At 34.3% G+C, this 18,938-nt stretch overlaps 3 protein-coding genes across 3 annotated transcripts; 2 read left to right on the forward strand and 1 right to left on the reverse strand.

The window, feature by feature from the left end:
• Positions 1–43: 43 nt before the first annotated feature.
• LOC128676008 (uncharacterized protein) lies at positions 44–12,336 on the reverse strand. The gene is made up of 8 exons (XM_053755891.2): positions 12,104–12,336; positions 11,816–11,971; positions 10,847–11,058; positions 10,422–10,604; positions 9,991–10,170; positions 2,434–2,583; positions 1,944–2,031; positions 44–1,317 (listed from the first exon to the last, which is right to left on the reverse strand). The coding sequence occupies exons 1-8, from the start codon at positions 12,216–12,218 to the stop codon at positions 1,172–1,174; spliced, it is 1,230 nt and encodes a 409-aa protein (XP_053611866.1). The 5' UTR covers positions 12,219–12,336; the 3' UTR covers positions 44–1,171.
• Positions 12,337–13,400: 1,064 nt separating this feature from the next.
• On the forward strand, positions 13,401–14,712 carry LOC128676015 (queuosine-tRNA galactosyltransferase-like). The gene has a single exon (XM_053755900.2). It carries the CDS (start codon positions 13,550–13,552, stop codon positions 14,645–14,647), a length of 1,098 nt encoding a protein of 365 aa, XP_053611875.1. The 5' UTR covers positions 13,401–13,549; the 3' UTR covers positions 14,648–14,712.
• A 633-nt stretch (positions 14,713–15,345) lies between these two features.
• LOC128676020 (uncharacterized) lies at positions 15,346–18,923 on the forward strand. Its single transcript, XM_053755912.2, has 5 exons — positions 15,346–15,828; positions 16,061–16,214; positions 16,520–16,620; positions 16,864–16,987; positions 17,616–18,923. Exons 1-5 carry the CDS (start codon positions 15,586–15,588, stop codon positions 17,717–17,719), a joined length of 726 nt encoding a protein of 241 aa, XP_053611887.1. The 5' UTR covers positions 15,346–15,585; the 3' UTR covers positions 17,720–18,923.
• Positions 18,924–18,938: the final 15 nt, after the last annotated feature.

Raw genomic sequence — 18,938 nt, forward strand, 5'->3', positions numbered from 1 at the left:
ATTAAAATATGGTGATAAAGGTATTTTTGATAAAAGCAATAAATGCTGGTGTACAATATATCATTTATTTATAAATTATATAATATACAAAGATTTATAACATAATTGAATAAACCTACTAATTAATTGTGGCCAACATTTTTTTTAACATTAAATATCAAGTGGACGATTGATGCCAAATAGACGAATGGATATATATAAATACTCATTCGTAGTAAAATCAACACTACTCAAGGTACACGGTTAAAGCCTTCATAATACACATTACACTTAATATAATTAAATGCCAGTACGTATTTAAGCTCGAAGCATTTAGTATATATAACTCTTAATCTAGATGTTAAAATGTCTTCAAAAAGTTAAATACAATCCAAAGTAGATGACATATTTGTGCAAATGAAACGACTTGCATTATCATTGCGTTAGAAAACATGGCATTTGATCAGAATACAAGTCTACTTCCTATAATAATATAGTCCTCCTTACGTTATCATTTTTATATAAAAATGGCCATTGTATACAAGAGATTGCTGTATGATATTCTTCAAATTGATGCATATATGCATCTTAAATATTACGAGAATTTTCCTCCAATTGCCGATAAGTAAAATTTAATTTGCCCGGACATATTCATTACTTCCGCCTACGCAGTCATGTGACACACATATTTTTTGCACCTTTCTTTTAATATTTGTGAGTAAAGTCTGTATTTTTCTAATTCCTGAACAAAGTAAATCTATTTTTCTTCTACTTCAATGCTAATAATAATAATTTTATAATTACAAGATTGAGTTTTTAAATAATAGTACCTATATATCGATGGCGAAAAGAAAGTTGTTGGTGAACTTGTTGTGTCATCTGAACTAGTATAAATATTGTATCTCAGTTGCCATCATCCTTCTCAGGGTGTAAAATATTAATTTATTTACAATAGTTCCATTATATTGAACACTAAACAGACAGACCGCAAGTCGTTTGACTTTGTTTGGGTAAAGGGAAAACAATTGATGAGATTGGCACAGGACCATAGGTAGAGGCAAAAAAGGAGGCCTTAACCCATCTGTGGGTTGATAATTATAAGATTAATACGGCATATAATTTCTTATTTTCCAAATTGTAGATGAATTGTTAAACTGTTAACTCCATCAGCGGATGGAGAATTGGCCGTATGTTATTGAGGTAAAGGTGGTGGTTGAACCGCGGCATAAGTGGGGTAGTAGGGGGCGAACTGGGGCGCCCTTATCATCGTGTGGGCGTCGTCTCCTCGGTCCTGGATCGTGCGCGCCGTGTACTGAGATTCTTTGTAGACTGGTTCAGCTGAAAGTTCAGTAATTTGATTAGAGATTTATCCTACTAATCATCTTATTACCAACTAATCGTAGGATTAGCTTTTCTCCGTCCTTTTTAGCCCCAGAAAATTTTACAATTTATTTTATTTATTAGAGAAAACAAAAAAGTGAATTATTTTACTATAGCAAAAGGTTTTTGATACAAAATATTATAGTTTTCTAGTGAACATGGTTGCCACAATGCACTAAACCAAAAGTATAATATTTTCTAATAAAATTGTTTATATAGTGTAACATAATTTGCATAAATTATTTTCTTAATTTTCGATAATAAATAAAATAAATTGATATATAATGTGATGTTGGCGCTAGTGTGGTAGGAGCAAACTAAAAGGCTAGAGTGTACCAAATGAGATGTTCGTATAAATTTACGGGCACACGTTGTGGGACAAAAACTCACTTGTTGTTTCTTCTCGTGTACTTCTAATACGTTATCTTCCTTATACAAGAAAACGGTAGACATGACGAAGTTTTCTCTGTCAACGGTAAGTAAGAAGTAGGTAGTCCACCATTGTATATGTATCTTTCTTGTATATATTTTAATTTGTGTACATATTTTCGTGCAATAAAGTTGTTACAAACGCGTATACTCACTGAGTGTGGGGTACAACGACTGATAGGGCGGCGGCGGAGCGCTAGGGTTCACCCAGCCCGGCGACGGCTCGCCCGGCGCCGACGGAGCCTGTGCAAATGTTTTTTTTTTTTTAAAGACTTTCATCTAGACAACCTCCGTGGTGTATGTGTATGTTGCACCACATCCGCTATCCGCGGTCCTGAGTTCGATTCTCAGCGCGGGCAATTTGTGAACATATGATATACATTGTACCTATAATAAATGAGTAGGTAGGTTGCTCTATTGGCCATTTTGTCTCCTTCTGTGGTACTAATAAGCAACACTGCGTCAACAGCATTTTCGAAGGGGGTTGACGCCAGACAAAATCCCCGACATCATCTTAAAGACTAATATAATCAGCCAAGCAAACACTTTTTTTATCAAATAATAATCATCATCGACAAAACCGGTCCACTGGTTTAGAAGCACAACAAATAGCGTTTTGGGCTTAAGAAATCTACTGTAACTCACAGAAGGTGGAACTGGCAATACCGCTGGCTGGCCCGGGGAGTCCTGCTTGGCCGGAGTGCCCGAGGCTATGCCCATCAATGGCACGGTCCCGATGGTTATATACTTCTTGTCTTTCAGATTTATATGCATGCCTGACACCACACATTCTACCTGCAAGTGATAGACAATTTTATTGTTATAGATAGAAGTAATGATTAGGTTATTTTGGCAATAAACTATATTTATATTGTACTGTTATATTGTGGTGTGGCGTGTAGGGGTGGTAGCGATGGTAAGAAAACACAAGGCTTGAGGACAACCTCTCGGATAAGATTCCGATTCTATCTGCCTTTATTCATTATCACATATACTTATATATACTTAATACTACGTGATTCTTACTTATACGTGATACTTATCTACATCTATACAATAATGTTATCTCCACAATAATGTGACGTACGTGACATCACACCACATCACCCTTCCTAATGAAAAAAAAAATATAAATTTAAATCTTAATATTTTTTTTCATTACAATACAACTTAGTCCTATTTTTATGAATAACATCTAATTTTCCTTTACATTGAATAACAACATTTGGCGATTCATCTTTTACGACTACAAATGGTCCATCATAAATACAATCAAGCTTACTACCAGTCTCCTTTCTTACTAAAATTAAATCACCTTCCTTATAATTTAATGGATTTATATTTACATCATAACATTTTTTTCTCCTTATTTTACTAGTTATTACATTTTGTTTTGCCTCGGCTTGCGCTCTTTGCAACCGATACTTAAATTCTAAAGGATAATCATCAAAATTATACAATGGTTCAACAGTCTCACCTTGTAAATTACTTGGTAACTTGCATATTTTCCCAAAAACTAATTCGTAAGGCGTATATTTGGTTACAGTATTTACAGTTGTATTATATGAAAAACACCAATACGGAATCCAAGAACTCCATGCTGATGTATTATTATTCGTCTGTATTCGCAAATATGCACCTAAAGTTTTATGAACATTCTCTAACGATCCTATGCTCTCATGATGATACGCAGTTGATACCGTTTTACTAATCCCTATAATGTTACATAGCTCTACCATAACTTTCGAAATAAATTCGGAACCCCTATCTGTAGCAATGATTTTTGGTACCCCATATCTCAAAATAAAATTTTCTGCCAACGCCCTTGCAACCTCCTTTGCAGATTTATTTTTTAAAGGATAAGCCTCTACAAACTTTGTAAGCTCACACTGTAGAGTCAATATGTATACGTTCCCATAGTCATCCCTATCAAGAGGTCCTACTAAATCTAGGTAGATTTTTTCAAAAGACGAAGTTACGGTGGTTGTTATGGTCATCGGTTCCCTAACATTCCTATGATACTTTTGCTTTTGGCATTTTTTACACTTACGAACATAATTAATGACATCACGTTCTATTGATGGCCAATAAAAATACTTTTTTATATTATTCACCATTCTACGTATTCCTGTATGTCCACTCGTAGGCAGAACATGAAAATCATTCATAACAATCTTCTTCTCATCGTCGTCGTCTATTCTCCGCACACCCGATACTACACAAAATTTAAAATTCTTACTTAAAGTTTTACCGTTTTCCTTTAAATATTTCGCCATTTCCTTTATAATACGATTGTTGCAACAATTTTTTAATATCACCACTTCTTGTATGACGTTTTCTAAACAAAATGTAACTAAATCTTTCGACAACTCGTCTCGCGATGATGCCGATAAAGATTCATAGTTTAAATAAATACTCGAGTTTTCCGGCATATATATTAAATTGCGCGCCTTTGAAATTATTTTCTTACGAGAGCTCTCTAATAACTTTTCCCACTTATCTACACTTATTTGCAGAATTTCAACGTCATCTCCTTGTTTCTTAAGAACTTCTACGATACTAGGGTGATCAGTCCTACTAACCGCAGAGTCTTCCTCACAATTACTTGAACCTTCTAACTGTTTACATTGTGCTCGCGTCATCACAGATATGGTTTTCTCACGCATGGTCTTTAAATCTTCACTTGAAATTATAATCCTAGACAATGCATCCGCTAGCACATTTTCCTTCCCTTTCACATATTCCACAGTAAAATCGTACTCTTCCAAGCACAACCGAAACTTAGTCAACCTACTCGATGGATCCGTCATGTTAAATAAATACAAAAGAGGTCGATGATCTGTTTTTACGACAAATTTTCTCCCATATAAATATGGCCTAAAATATTTAACTGACCAAACAATAGCCAACAACTCTTTCTCTATTATAGGATAATTTAATTCACTTTTATTCAAAGCTCTACTAGCATAAGCAACAGGCTTTCCGTTCCCATTGCACAAGACACTACCTACAGCAAATCCTGAACTATCGGTCTGTAATATAAAAGTGTTGTTATCAGAAAAATCTGGATAATCCAAAACTGGAGGATTCATTAATGAGTTTTTTAGTAATAAAAATGACTTCTCGCATTCATCGGTCCAGTCAAACGTCGCATACCTTCCACACAGCTTATTCATTGGAAGAACTATCCTAGCAAAGTTTGGTATGAATTTTCTATAATAATTTGCAAATGCCACAAAACGCTTCACCTCATCACTAGTTGTGGGACGCGGGTAATCTTTTATCGCTAAAACCTTTTCTGGATCTGGTGAAATACCTTCTGATGAAATAATATGCCCCAAATAAAGTATCTGCTTTTTCAAGAACTCGCATTTTAAAGGATTTAACTTAAGGTTCATTTTTCTCAATCGCGAAAAAACTGTCATGAGGTTCCTGTTATGCTGCTCTAAACTCCGTCCAAAAATAATCAGATCGTCAAGGTAAACCAGACATTTATCGTAATTCAACCCAGACATAGCTACAGTCATCATTCTACTGAAAGAACTCGGACTAATCTTCAATCCCATCGGTAATCTACACATTTGATACTGTCCCTTGTCTGTAGTAAACGCTGTATACTTCCTACTGTCTTTTGTAAGATTGCATTGAAAATAAGATTGAGATAAATCACAATGACTAAAGTACACTGCTCCTGATAAAGAATCTAAAATTTCAGTTATATTGGGCAAAGGAAACTTATCATCTTGTATCTTGTCATTTAACTGCCTATAGTCTATAACTACACGCCACCTCTTTTCACCGCTACGATCCGCCTTCTTTGGAACGATCAACACCGGACTAGACCACTCACTGTTTCTTCAACTATACCATTTTCCAGCATCTCCTGCACCTGCCTATCCACCTCTTTTTTCTGCACATATGGTATTCTATATTGCTTCCTATAGACTGGAGCGGCATTTTCTTTCAACCTTATTGACTGTTCATACACGTTTGTGACCGTCAACCTATCTCCCGGTACATGAAATATATCTGGATACTTGGCACATATCTGTTCAATGCTCAATCGCTCTTCCTCATTCAAATACTCAAGTTTAAGCAAAGAAAATATTTCCTTAACACGTTTCACGCTCATTTCCGGTTCCGCGAAACAACAATAATCGTAATCTCTTAACGGATATACATCCACGTCTGTCATAATGCAAACAACTTCTGAGGAAGTCGTATTCAATATCCTAATGGGTATTATCCCATTCCTAGGTCTAGCTATTACATTAGCAAAAATACACCCTTCTGCAACTCTTTTCTCACGACCACACAATCGTCCGCTCTATTCACCGGAAAATATTTTACTACTTCACAACGCGGAGGTATATTCAATGAATAACTATAATACTTAAGGGGTATTGAAATCACGCTCCCTTCACGCTCCCTAAGCGTTAACTTTCTGAAAAATCTTTTCTGAAAAATCTATAATACCGCTATATGTTTGTAAAAAATCTTGACCTATTATACCAACTGACTTACAGGATAAATCATCGAAAACATAAAATTTATGCAAGAATGAATATTTTCCGCATACTAATTTTAAATTAACATAACCCATAGACCGTAAATTACCACCTACACCATTAATTATTAACTCGTCCTTAACTAACTTATAACACATAGCACTTGATTTTAAGAAACCATTTTTTATGGCTGACAACGATGCCCCCGTGTCTACTAACCATTCCGAATTTATACTACCGACTACAAAGTTAACCCAGTTAATACTATTACAAGCTAAAATATGCTTAGTCTCGAAAAAACTGACTTCTGCTAGACTCGCAATACTTTGGCTTTGACATTGTGCCAGAGTCATGGCCGTCTGACGTATGATCAAAACACGCTACGTTTCTACGATTCTGCTGACCACGTCGACCGCGATATGTAGCATTCCTCACGTCACGACCTTGCGCACCGTTGCTAAAACCTACGTTAGCATTCTTGCTCCTTTGGAATGTACGTTCGACAGCTGTTTTCTGTTGTGCATGATTATTACGCGTATATGTATTGCCACGACCCCTATTACTACTTGAAAAATTATGTGGCCTATACTGACGTTGAAAAGTCATGACCTGTCCCGATGATGTACCATTTTCGTCTTCGGCTACCCTTATTGCGTCTTTTAACAACGTCAAGTTCCTTGCCGTAATAATGGTACCCAAACGTTGGTTGCGAAGTCCGTCTGAGAATTTTTTAACCGCGTATTTTTCATTCAAGGGCCGCATGACTCTGTAGGCTTCTTGACTATCCCCTGCTTGAGAAATAGTCAAATCCACCATCAATCTCTCTATCTCTGCTCCGAAATCTGCAATAGACTTATTATCTTGCCTAGTACGAGCTAATTTAGCTTGTATCGCAACATCTGATTTTGCCGTTAGAAGATGCTTCTTCATATCAGCCAAAAGACTATCCACTGTCGCGTATTGTGAAGCTAACCGCATCCTAGCCCCCTGTGTTAGACGCGTGGTGAGCACGAACTTTATTAAGAGATCATTATCGAGCCCCTCTAACATAGAACTATACAAACTTATGGCTTCTATTAAATCTTGGGTAACAGTTTCATCACCGTTCATTTTCGGAAGCAAACTAACTGCCGTTTTTAACGAAAACTTTTCCAAATTTCGTGACTCCATCTTTGCTGGTACTTCAGTTTCGCGTTCAAACTTAATTGTTTTTACGTACAAGTCTTCTATTCTACTAATCAACAGTGTCAATTCGTCTGAAAATTTTGATACGCCCGATACTACATTTTTAAACTTGTCGTAAAGGGCCTTTGCTTGACTAAGCTTTGAGTCGAAGTTACTCCCCGTTCGTCTACTAGGTCCTAACTTAACAATAGATTCCCTAATAACCTTAAGTTGAACATAAATTGACGTTAACTCTATTTCCATTTATAACACAACAATGTTTACACTAATGTCTCTATTTTATATAGTTAACACAAGACCGCACAAAAAATATCACTTCCTTAATTATTATTGCCACTTACTGCTTGCTCATCAGGCTGTCTGCATCTCCAGTTCACTTCTTGTCTGATCCATTCAAGATGACATCTTCTGTACAAGTATATGATTCCACCCAATATACCAATAGCGAAACAGGTCGCTATGAACAGGACGGCCGCGCTTACCGCCGAAATATGTTCTTGTATCACCGATGCATCGTTAGACCCACCTGATGCGACTTGGGCTATGACTACCTCTTCCTTGGACGTACTTGTGCCCATGGTGTACTTCAGCAAAACTTTTCTGCGCTTAGTGGAGTCAAAATCACACCGACGTCTCGACGATACTAACCAACAGCTACGCCATCCGTCCGAATGGCAGGGTCGCCATGTGGTGTGGCGTGTAGGGGTGGTAGCGATGGTAAGAAAACACAAGGCTTGAGGACAACCTCTCGGATAAGATTCCGATTCTATCTGCCTTTATTCATTATCACATATACTTATATATACTTAATACTACGTGATTCTTACTTATACGTGATACTTATCTACATCTATACAATAATGTTATCTCCACAATAATGTGACGTACGTGACATCACACCACAATATGAAGTCTTCTTTGCGGGTCGACGCTATCCAACGATATCAGAATTAGATTTTCCCAGATAAGTGTTATGCCATAGACATGTTATATGAATTGCAAACTAAAGAAATGCAGGAGAAAAAATACAAGTAAGTAAGTAAAGCGGACCCTGGACTCCAACGCTTTATAATAGAAATAACTGAAGACAAAAAAAGACAACGAGTTAGTGTAACCACATGAGATAAGTCGCCAACTTGTGCACTCATCCGTTGAAAAACTTGTGGACCAAACAATGCACTATGTAATGTGTCATAAGTCCTAACAAGTTTAGTGCTTATGTATTGTTTGCACAAGATAGAAGTCATAGGCGCGAATCTAGGATTACATCATCACTCGAAATAAGAATGCCATTTGGTATAAAAAACAGTCAAGGATACGCTCATTTAGTAACGATACCTCACATAATTAATGCTAATTATGGTATAACGGCTCAGTGTTACTACTGTTAAATAACATCTCAATGTAATTAGGTATTCTTCCCATGTACATTTGGTTAATTTTTAAAATTTCTCATTTATTTATTAGGATTTGTATGATTTGTATATATAACATTTGTGTATATAAGTATTTAAAGATCTAATTATAGAAAAATGGTGAAGATAAAAAAGTAGGAAAACGGACACCCAATGGCTGCGGAAGAAACCGGGTAGTTAGCTAAATAATTTATTATATAGAACAGTGATATTAAAATAATAAGGGAGGAACGATATCTCTAAAGGCGACAACAGGTGGGTGACCCGTCAGATGAGTCATTTGTTTTCTTAGCCTATACTATAGCATTACTATGTTATATAGATATTGCGCAAACCGCTTACAACGAACCGGTCGCAACATTACAGATCGGCATTAGATAATGGTAATTTTACTATGTATGTAAATAAGTTTTAAAATATATTCCTAATTTCAGCTGAAACGGATACTGGGAATTGGGTCAAATTTCACCTGCAAGTAACACGGCGATTTAAATAAAAGCTTGTTAAAATAAAATCACTACTACTAAACACTACTTTTACTAACTACTACTACTGGAAATTATATTTACACTGTTACTGTGTACATCAATTAATAAAAAATATGTAATTTATAAAACAATGCAAGCGTTCATCATTCAAGGTTCAATTTTCAAATGACGAAACTTAAATATATCACTAAAAGGAAATTGCACAATGGTTTTCACCTTGGCTGTTTTAAACTATGTGTAATTTAAATCAAAACAGTAATTTGATGCAATGCTTAAAGCAATTACTCCCAGCACACTAGCTACTAAAGAAAAGATAGAGATCTTTTCTTTATCTTCTTTATAAAAGAAATTTATAAAAATAGGAGGTGGCGCTGGTGTAATCGTATTAGGAGGGCGCTTACTAAGCTTTTTTGTCAATTTCTTTTAATTAATAGTGAAAACTAAAAAAATAGTACATGAGATTATGTTATGCTGTACTAATAATTTAATAAAACCAGGTAACCATTGGGGTTCGCAATTATTAATTGCAAACCCCCCAATGGATACCGACACGCAGTGTTTAAGCACGAGGCAGCCGGGGCGCGACAATATCCTTACATTACTAACCTTTAAATCATAGTCCAAGTCTATGATATTGCAATTGACGAGATTGGACGGTGGTATGGGTGGAATCTCCATGTTCAAGTTCCAATGCTTAGTGGAGCCCGCCGGGGCTGGGCCTTCTTGAATGGTCAGAATGATGTCTTTTGTCTTCTTTGTTGCTGATGAAGCCCTGTATGTTACCACCTACAATAATAACACCAGCTAGTAATAAATTTATTTGAGGTATATTAGATTAGATCTAGGTTCAGGTAGATTAGATTTAGATTTTACTTTAACATTTTGAAGTCTGTTGTGGTTTTACGACCGGCCGCCTACCTGACATCAATTCTCTTTGTGGATGCTATTGTTGCCTATGAGCAGCCACAGGAGGATATGGAGTGGTTCAAACATAACATATAGTTCATTATAAAATATGAACAATGAAAATCACTTACCTTTCTTAAAAATACTTTAACAAGGTGTACTTGGACGTTACTTTTGTTCTCTATATCAACAGTGATGGGTATAACTTGCCCTGGACAGTATCCCGAGACCGGTGCCAGTACATCCACAGATAGTGGAGGAGAGGCGCAACAGAAACAGCAGAAAGTTTTCTCCATTTGAATGTGGATTGGCTCCTGAAAAAAACTCTCTTTTTAATTTCAAAAATTAAAACAGGCCTTTGTTGCAGGTAATAAATGCCGTATTTCAATAACTTTATGATCATCTATAAAATCGAGTGGCTCTGCCTACACTACCCATACTTTAACACTACTAATTGTTATATAGCAGTTATAACAATTTAACTTTTGTTTCTTGTGAGCATCTTGGAGGTATTATGTATAAACCATAACCCAAAGTAAAAGCCATATTAACTTACCCTGTATGAAGGATTGAGATTCAAATCCAAAGCATTAATAACAGTGAAAGCCATTTTGGTGTCCTGGTTAAACTTCCATGGTCTGTCAAGGGTCACTTTAACAGTGTATCGCACATATCCAAATTCTCCCTCAAAGGATGAAGGCAGAACAGGTGGCAGAGTGCATGTGAAGTTGTACACTTGCTTCCCGGCTGGAATCTCTATCTCATTGCCTGTTAAAAAAAGGCAATATTGATGTGACATGGAAAAATATTGACTTAAATGAATAAAGTTCTATCTACAATATTCATACAGATAAGGTCCTAAATTTTGAAAATAAGGTCAAAATTTGCAATTCATGACGTAGTTTTATGTTCATTTACTAGCTGTTCACTCCTGTGCTGCAAGAAATTTGATGCAAAATAACTCATGAATACATTTACATGAAAACGCTATATTGCACTAAGCTAAATCTTTAGCTTTATTGTTGTTAAAGATAATTAGGTCAATCATATTTAAGATAAGGATTGAAGGAGATAAGGTTTGGTTTGTATTTACACTAAATGATTCATGACTTGTTCTGAAAATGAGCACAGCAGTTAATTTATTTTTATATATAATATTATAACAGTATATTTCTTTAAAAATGTGTTGTGCAGCTGTGCTTATAGATGTTATATTGTAATGTTGGGAACATAGTTTATATCCAATTAAACAAACTGAAACATTATAAAATATAAATCATAAAAAATAATACCCTATGGAATGCTATTTACACATGGGCTGGTAGTAACTGCTTGTAAAGAAATATAACTTTTAACATAATACACAAGTACCTTCTACTATATTATATTACCTTGCCTGTTGGTTACACACAGTATTAACTTCCCCATTAATTTGATAACAGTCCTTATACTATACACTTAGAATTTTTGTGTAACATAATAAAATTACAATTAATAAAAGGTACATTATAAAAGTATAACATACCACTGCTGCTTCCCAAAATGTAATAAGAAACCTGAAAGTATTCCTCATGTCCTGTGTGAGTTGTGTCGTTAGATTCCGTTTTCCCTTGTTCATTTTCTTGCTGTTTACTTTCATACCATTCAGTATGGGCTTCGCCTTTAAAATTAACTTGAATTCCTAAAATAAGCAATTATTTAATCAAATCATCCATAAAATACATCTGTTTCCTTTATGTTCTGTCTGCCCCGTCTTATGTTGTGCTGGAAGAAGCAAATGAGTCACAATCAAAATTAAATGTTACATACTTACCTCGAACTTTTTTAGGACTATCAAAAGTGTACTCTATCTTTCCGTTTACTGTTTGACCAGCGTAATATGTATTCAATTGATTATCTAAGTAAATATTGGCTTCTTTTAGCCCCATGATTTTAAATACAAATTATACCTAACAACTCAACCAAAGTTCTCTTCTTGCTTTACTCGCTCGCTCACTAGGTAGCACAAAACAGCCAGGCAGTGCAGTGTAGGTATTGACTCAATGTCACTGTCAATGAATTACTGAAAAATTGATAAAACACTGACATTGGCGTAATTTCACATTTTGTTTTCTTTTGTACAGGCAGATTGAAAAGAAAGCCAAAATGTTAATTGGGACATTCCAATGAACATTTTGGCTGCTAAAATATCATTGCCCACACAACAGAAATATAAACACAAGTGGAAAGGCCATAGGTGGCCCACACAGATCTAAAAACATTTTGCCTAATGATTGTGAGCCGACGAGTAACTAATTTATGCATTCGTGCAGTAGGTACCGAAGTATTTTAACATAAATGACGTAGATATTATGTCTAGCTCATGGAATAGGGCATATTACGCAAAGCTCAGCGCAGATGGCGCTACCGGTACAAATAAGGTACAAAATCATTGCCCATGGAGGCAAAAAGCGCCAATTTTCATTATTGTTGCAGATTTACGACCAAAAATACCTGCCTACTACGCAATCGTGGTGCGAGTTTAAAGGAAAAAGGAAGGATTATGCTGAAAATAATAACACTATTTTAGGTTATGTTCTGCATTATTTGGTCAACTGTAGTCATAAACTGATTTTGACTGCAAATCTTACCTGTATGAAGTCCATATTTTAATAAGTCTTCACGTGTGAAGTGTTCCGGGCTTTTCTTCGACCGTTTACTGACTCGAAAATTTTACAGCCTGAGGCGTATCCAATAGATTTCAAAGTTTTTTATCTTATGGAAAACAATTTTTCCCAATATTTCGGCACCCGAATATGCTATATTGTTGTATATTTTCACAAATGAATGTTTACATAATGAAATTATCAATAAAGTATCTAAAATAAACGTTTTAATCGACATAGCAAAAGGCGGCAAAGCTTTTGTGTACCTAACATACAGTGCTGTACTCTGGCGAGATAAATGTGCAGTAAGTAATACTTCCTATTAGTAGGTATTGCGACGAAGTCCTTACTTTAAAAAATACCCGACGGATTGGTTTCTCAAAATACCACAACTAATAAGATTACACACATTGATGTTCTTATATTTAGACATTTGTGAAAAATACTAGGATTCATTTTGCCAATTTTTATTAAGTCAGAGAAAAGTTTGTTGGTTGAAGTTGGTTGGGACATTGCTGTCTGTGTCAAATAATGTTGTTTGTCAAAAAGAAGAAAAATGAAACAACAAATTAAACTTAAATAAGAATTTTAAAGTCTACAAAAATGTGAATTTTATGTATATAACAGAATTGGAAAAGAATTATCTGAATAGAAATCTTAATCCTACAAGAATGGTCGATATCTCTATAATTATACCGGTATATAATGGAGAAAAATGGATAACCCCTTGTATGAAGTCTATTGCTGAACAATCTATTTTAGAAACAGATGTGAAGGTAGAAGTTGTGGTTTTCAACGATGGTAGTAACGATAATACAGATCTCATACTCAATAAATGGAAGAAATATTTTAAAGAGAATAACATGAATTTTAATCTAACTGGCTCTCATATTTCGAGGGGTGTTGGTGCTGCCAAAAATGCTGCTGTTAATCAAAGTGTGGGCGACTTTTTATGTTTTCAAGATATAGATGATGTAATGCATAGTGATAGATTACTTCTACAATGGAAAGCAGCTTGTTATAATCATAACGCTCTTATAGGAGCGAAAATTTCAAGAACACCTGTCAACTCAACACCGCGTCTTACTCGTTGGGCAAATAACCTTTCTCCAAAACAATTAAAATCACAAATTTATACATCAAATGGACCTACTGTTTTGATGCCCACATGGTTTTGTCATAGAACTATTTTCGATAAAATAGGAGGCTTCGATGAAGGAGACCGTGGCACACCAGAAGATCTTATTTTTTTTTATAAACACTTAGATTTTAATGGAGATGTTTTAAGGGTTGATGAGAAGTTGCTAATTTATACTTACCATAAAGACGCAACAACATTTTCTGTTAAAAGGAACCATATATGGAAAATACAATTACAGAGACTTGAAAAATGTGTGTTTCCAAATTGGAAACAATTTATTATTTGGAATGCAGGAAAAGCTGGAAGGAAAGTTGTTCGTTCCTTAAGTGAGAGTAGTTTGAATAAAGTAACTGCTTTCTGTGATGTAGACAAGAAAAAAGTAGGTCGGACAATAGAGTTGTATTGTCCTATTAAGCACAAAGTTATCAAAAAGGTACCAGTTATCCACTTTACAGATGCAGTACCGCCATTGCTAATATGTGTTAAATTCGATCTGACAAATGGCCAATTTGAAAATAATCTCAAATCTCTGAATCTCAGTGAGGGTGATGACTATGTTTTTTTTAATTAAGAAATAATATAAAGTATGCAGATAACAATTAAATTGTAATAGAAATATATTAATTTATTACTTCATAGTTTTTTTAACCTCTCGTCCCAAGCATCGTCTCGCTGAGCATGTCCTACTGTAAATTATTCCTATTATTTGGTTACACTGAACTGGTATCAAATTTTGTTCAATATAAAGCCATTTATGTATTTTTGCAAGTCACCAAACTATTACTATATTTATAAAAAAATTAAAGCATACTTTCAGTTATAGTATGTTTTATCAATAGCTAAAGTGTGATGAAGCGCGAACTTAATATTTAAATTTGTCAGAAAAGGCAAAAGTTAATTCAAGGTAAATTGACTTTTAATTAATAAAATGAATATGCTTTAACTTTTTCTGAATAACTAGTTCTCATAAATGCAGTACTTACGGTTCTTGATATAAATATAGGAGGATATATATTTGTAAGGACTTCCTTTTATATTCAATATTAATATTATTCGTCGTTTTCGTGATTCGGAATGCATTCTATGTAGTTGGATTTAGTAAGTACTTCGATGGAGTACATACTAATTCCATGAGTAGTATAGACCATCTGTGCTACCTACCTATTGTGAAAGGGCTCCGCGCGCTTTAATCTCTGGTTTGACTTTGCCGCAATCATTTTTTTTTCTCTTGACGTCTTGATACTGACACTGACAGCGCCGACAGCCGACATTGACAGAACGACTAGCATCGCCACAACCAGTTTCGCTTCGCGATCACAGAGTACATTTTTATATAGTATTCGCGATTTTGGCTGGATTTTCTGATTTTTCACAGGATTTTTACAATTAATGAGTTTTAAAAGCAAGAAAAAGTTAAACACCATTTAGTTTTTATTTGATTTCCTTTTATTGTCAAGTACATGAATTAGATAAGTACATATTTAAGTCACAAAAGTATAAACAATAATCATGGACGAATCAAAAAAGGGATCATCTCAAAGTATTGAAGAGTTAAAAAGTAAAGGAAATGAGTGTGTTAAAGACGCCAAATATATTGAAGCTGTACTTCATTATACACAAGCAATCAAATTGGATCCAAATAATTATGTGTTGTATAGTAATAGATCTTATGCATTTTTAAAGTTGGACCAGCATTATCTAGCTTTGCAAGATGCTAACGAAACAGTTCGACTTCAACCACAATGGGCTAAGGTAAAACCCATATTATACCTACTTATTAATATCTTACTTTCTTTTATTTTACTAATATCATAAATGCAAAAGTTTGGATATAAGTGAGTGAGGTGAGAATGTCTGTTACTAAATCATATACAATCTGCCTCACAGTTTTCTGTATCTGTAAATAGTATAAATACTTCTTTTTAGCCTATAATACCCGGTGTAATCTAAAAAATATAGACAAAATGTGTACTATTTATTTCAGGGCTATTTCCGAAGAGCAGAAGTTGAAGCAGCCAGTGGACTTCATGATGAAGCAATCATATCATACACCAGAGCCTTACAATTGGAGCCACACAATCAAAAGTTAATGGAGTCCATAAAAAATATTACTGACATGCAAAAGAAAAAAATAAAAGGTAGATAAATTTATAAGTCACTAGAAAAAAGGTTAAAATGTTGATAACAACATTTTAACCTTTTTTCATACATTCAATGTGGGTAGCAACAAATGATATATGATAGGTCACAAAGTAGGTAGAAGGGGATTTTACTATTGTAAGGAGGATATCCACTTTAAGGAAGACATCATCAGTAAAATCACTGTACAAAATTTTGTATTATTAGTCTAAACATATTCTTTGTCCTCAAAAATGATGTACAATAAGATAGGACTTAATTCTTTGTTAGATGTGAAGTTTTGTGATATGAATTTTTGTTTCAGACAATCAAAACATAATATGGATTTGTACATGTCTGGGTTTGATTGCTGGCATAGGTGTTGTTGTTTTAGATTTCACACTAACAGCAAATCCTACACTAACAGTAAGTAAATAAATAAATAGATGATGAATAGGTAATTCATTTAATTTAAAAATCCATTTATAAATAAAAAAAAGCAAAGCAAAAACTAAAAATATGCTTTTGAACTGTGGTGTGACAATTTGATATTATTGATGCAAGACTTTCATAAGTTGGCATGTTTTAATGAAAATTAGTATTCTAAAATGTAAGAATATGAATCTGGTATAATTTCATGTAATTAGGTACTTAATTTGTTTATTTCAGCATCCTTTGAGTATGGTAGCATTCTCCATTGCTCTCTCTGGTCTGGGCTGGGCGATAGGAAAATCTGCAACTTTAATGACCACTTGGAATGCGGGAAAATCATTACAACCTCCTGAAGATTTAGGTAACTATTATTTGCTTACATATGTAGGTTTTGTTAGTGAATTTTATCATTTAATTTTTATGATTATAATTGTATAGGTTGTCTGAATATTTAAAAAATATATATTCCATTGTCAAATTTTATCAGTACTTTCAACAAACTGAATCTCCAGTTTTTAAATCCTTGAAGAAATTGCTTTTAGCACTACATTTTCAAGTTTACAAAATTGGATATTAGTTATTATGCAATAATAACTGTGTAAGTAAGTAAGTGTATCCACATGTATTTTTTTTAATATACTTTCCTACTTACGTTTTCAAATTTATGCACATTAGCACCATCTTCTTCGCGCACTTTCGGTTTAAAAAGTGCCCTAGGTTCATCATCAGTTACCTCAATAACAAACCTAAAAAAATTAGCCCAGCCATTGAGCATGACGAATTAACAAACACACTCGCAAACTTTCATAGTAATAATATTATATAGTTGAAGTGAAAGTTAAAATAACTTTGTAAGTGAGTACCTAGGTAGTATATTATTCTATTGGAGAGAACACATGGAGTTAACATCAGATGCCTGAAGCCCTGGTTCCATGACAGATGACGTCTATTACAATGTAGGTAATTACAACAATATTTTCTATTGACAGGTCTAAATAATTCATCCGAGGACAAGGAGTCTCCAGTACACGAAAAAAAGTCAAAGTACAGTAAGGCACAAGCAAGACAAAGATATAAACAAGGGAAACTTTAGTCATAAGATATAATTTTTGATTGTTCACATATTGTTAGATCTGTGAAAATTCATATTAGCTCTTTACATTACTCCAGTTTTAGACCAGTTGACCAAGTGAGCGAAGCAAGTGAGGTTTTCAAATCAACTTGGAGCGAAAACACATTTTTTGTATGTGTGTTTGTTTGTTTGATATAACTTTCGAACCGTTGTTGGTCTGACTTTGATGATTTAAAAGGTATGTAGGATCTGTCAATAGAATTTTTAAATTCGTAAGGTTACAAAATCGGATAAATCTTTTATTTGTAAAAACTCATCAAAAATTTGTGGTGTTCGCGAGGACTAAGTTCGCGGTGAACAACTAGTGATAATATAATAAGTACTCACACTTGCCGGTGGTGTGGAGACATGTTGGAAAATATTGATGAAATGAAGTGTTATTCTTATCAATTTCTATTAGTTCATATTTCTGACAATATGCGTCCATTACATTATATTATAACTTGGTTTGGGTCAAATAGAATCTTAAGTAAAAAATATATGAAGTGTTCAAGAGTTTATAATGCATAGCATTTATAATGTACTTCCGTGTCCTATCTTGAGTGTTTGATATTACCAAAAATCAGTGGGTATGGTTTTGTGTTTATTTTTTTTTTCGCTGTGGGTTTATATTTGTATAAAAGTTTTCACAAATTCAATAGGGAATATTACGCAAACCACTACTCAGGTGGCAGCACCGATGCAAACCAACCGTTGCCATGGTGCGCAATACACACAAGTCAAAAACTTTGCCATGCTTTGGAAGCTCATTGAAAGACATGTTAATGTCCAAATCGCTGTCTACTCTACATCTGTGGAGTGGTTTACATCTTATTCTGGTGCTGCACTCTGGCGTGATGACACCGCAGTAATATTCCCTAGTGTATTTGAAAATTAACACTATTGTTTTCTACTCAGTAATTCCTAAACTTGTGGCAATGAGTGTATGTATGTAATAAGGAAAAGACAAAAATTATATTCCAGTTTTAATCATAGCAAGTTACATATCTCGTTTTAGTTTTTATAAGTGTTATCAAATGACCATTTTTAATGTAAGATGTTTTTACATGTAGCTGAAACCTTGTATATTTGTGAATATTGTGTAGATAGATACCTAGTAGCTTTTATGTGTCAGTTTTTGATTGCTACATGATTAATAAAAACCGGTCATATCTAATTCTAAAAATGTGTTTCGAATTTT

This window comes from Plodia interpunctella, chromosome 15 (assembly GCF_027563975.2).
Source record: "Plodia interpunctella isolate USDA-ARS_2022_Savannah chromosome 15, ilPloInte3.2, whole genome shotgun sequence".
In the NCBI taxonomy this organism is placed as follows: Eukaryota; Metazoa; Arthropoda; class Insecta; order Lepidoptera; family Pyralidae; genus Plodia; species Plodia interpunctella.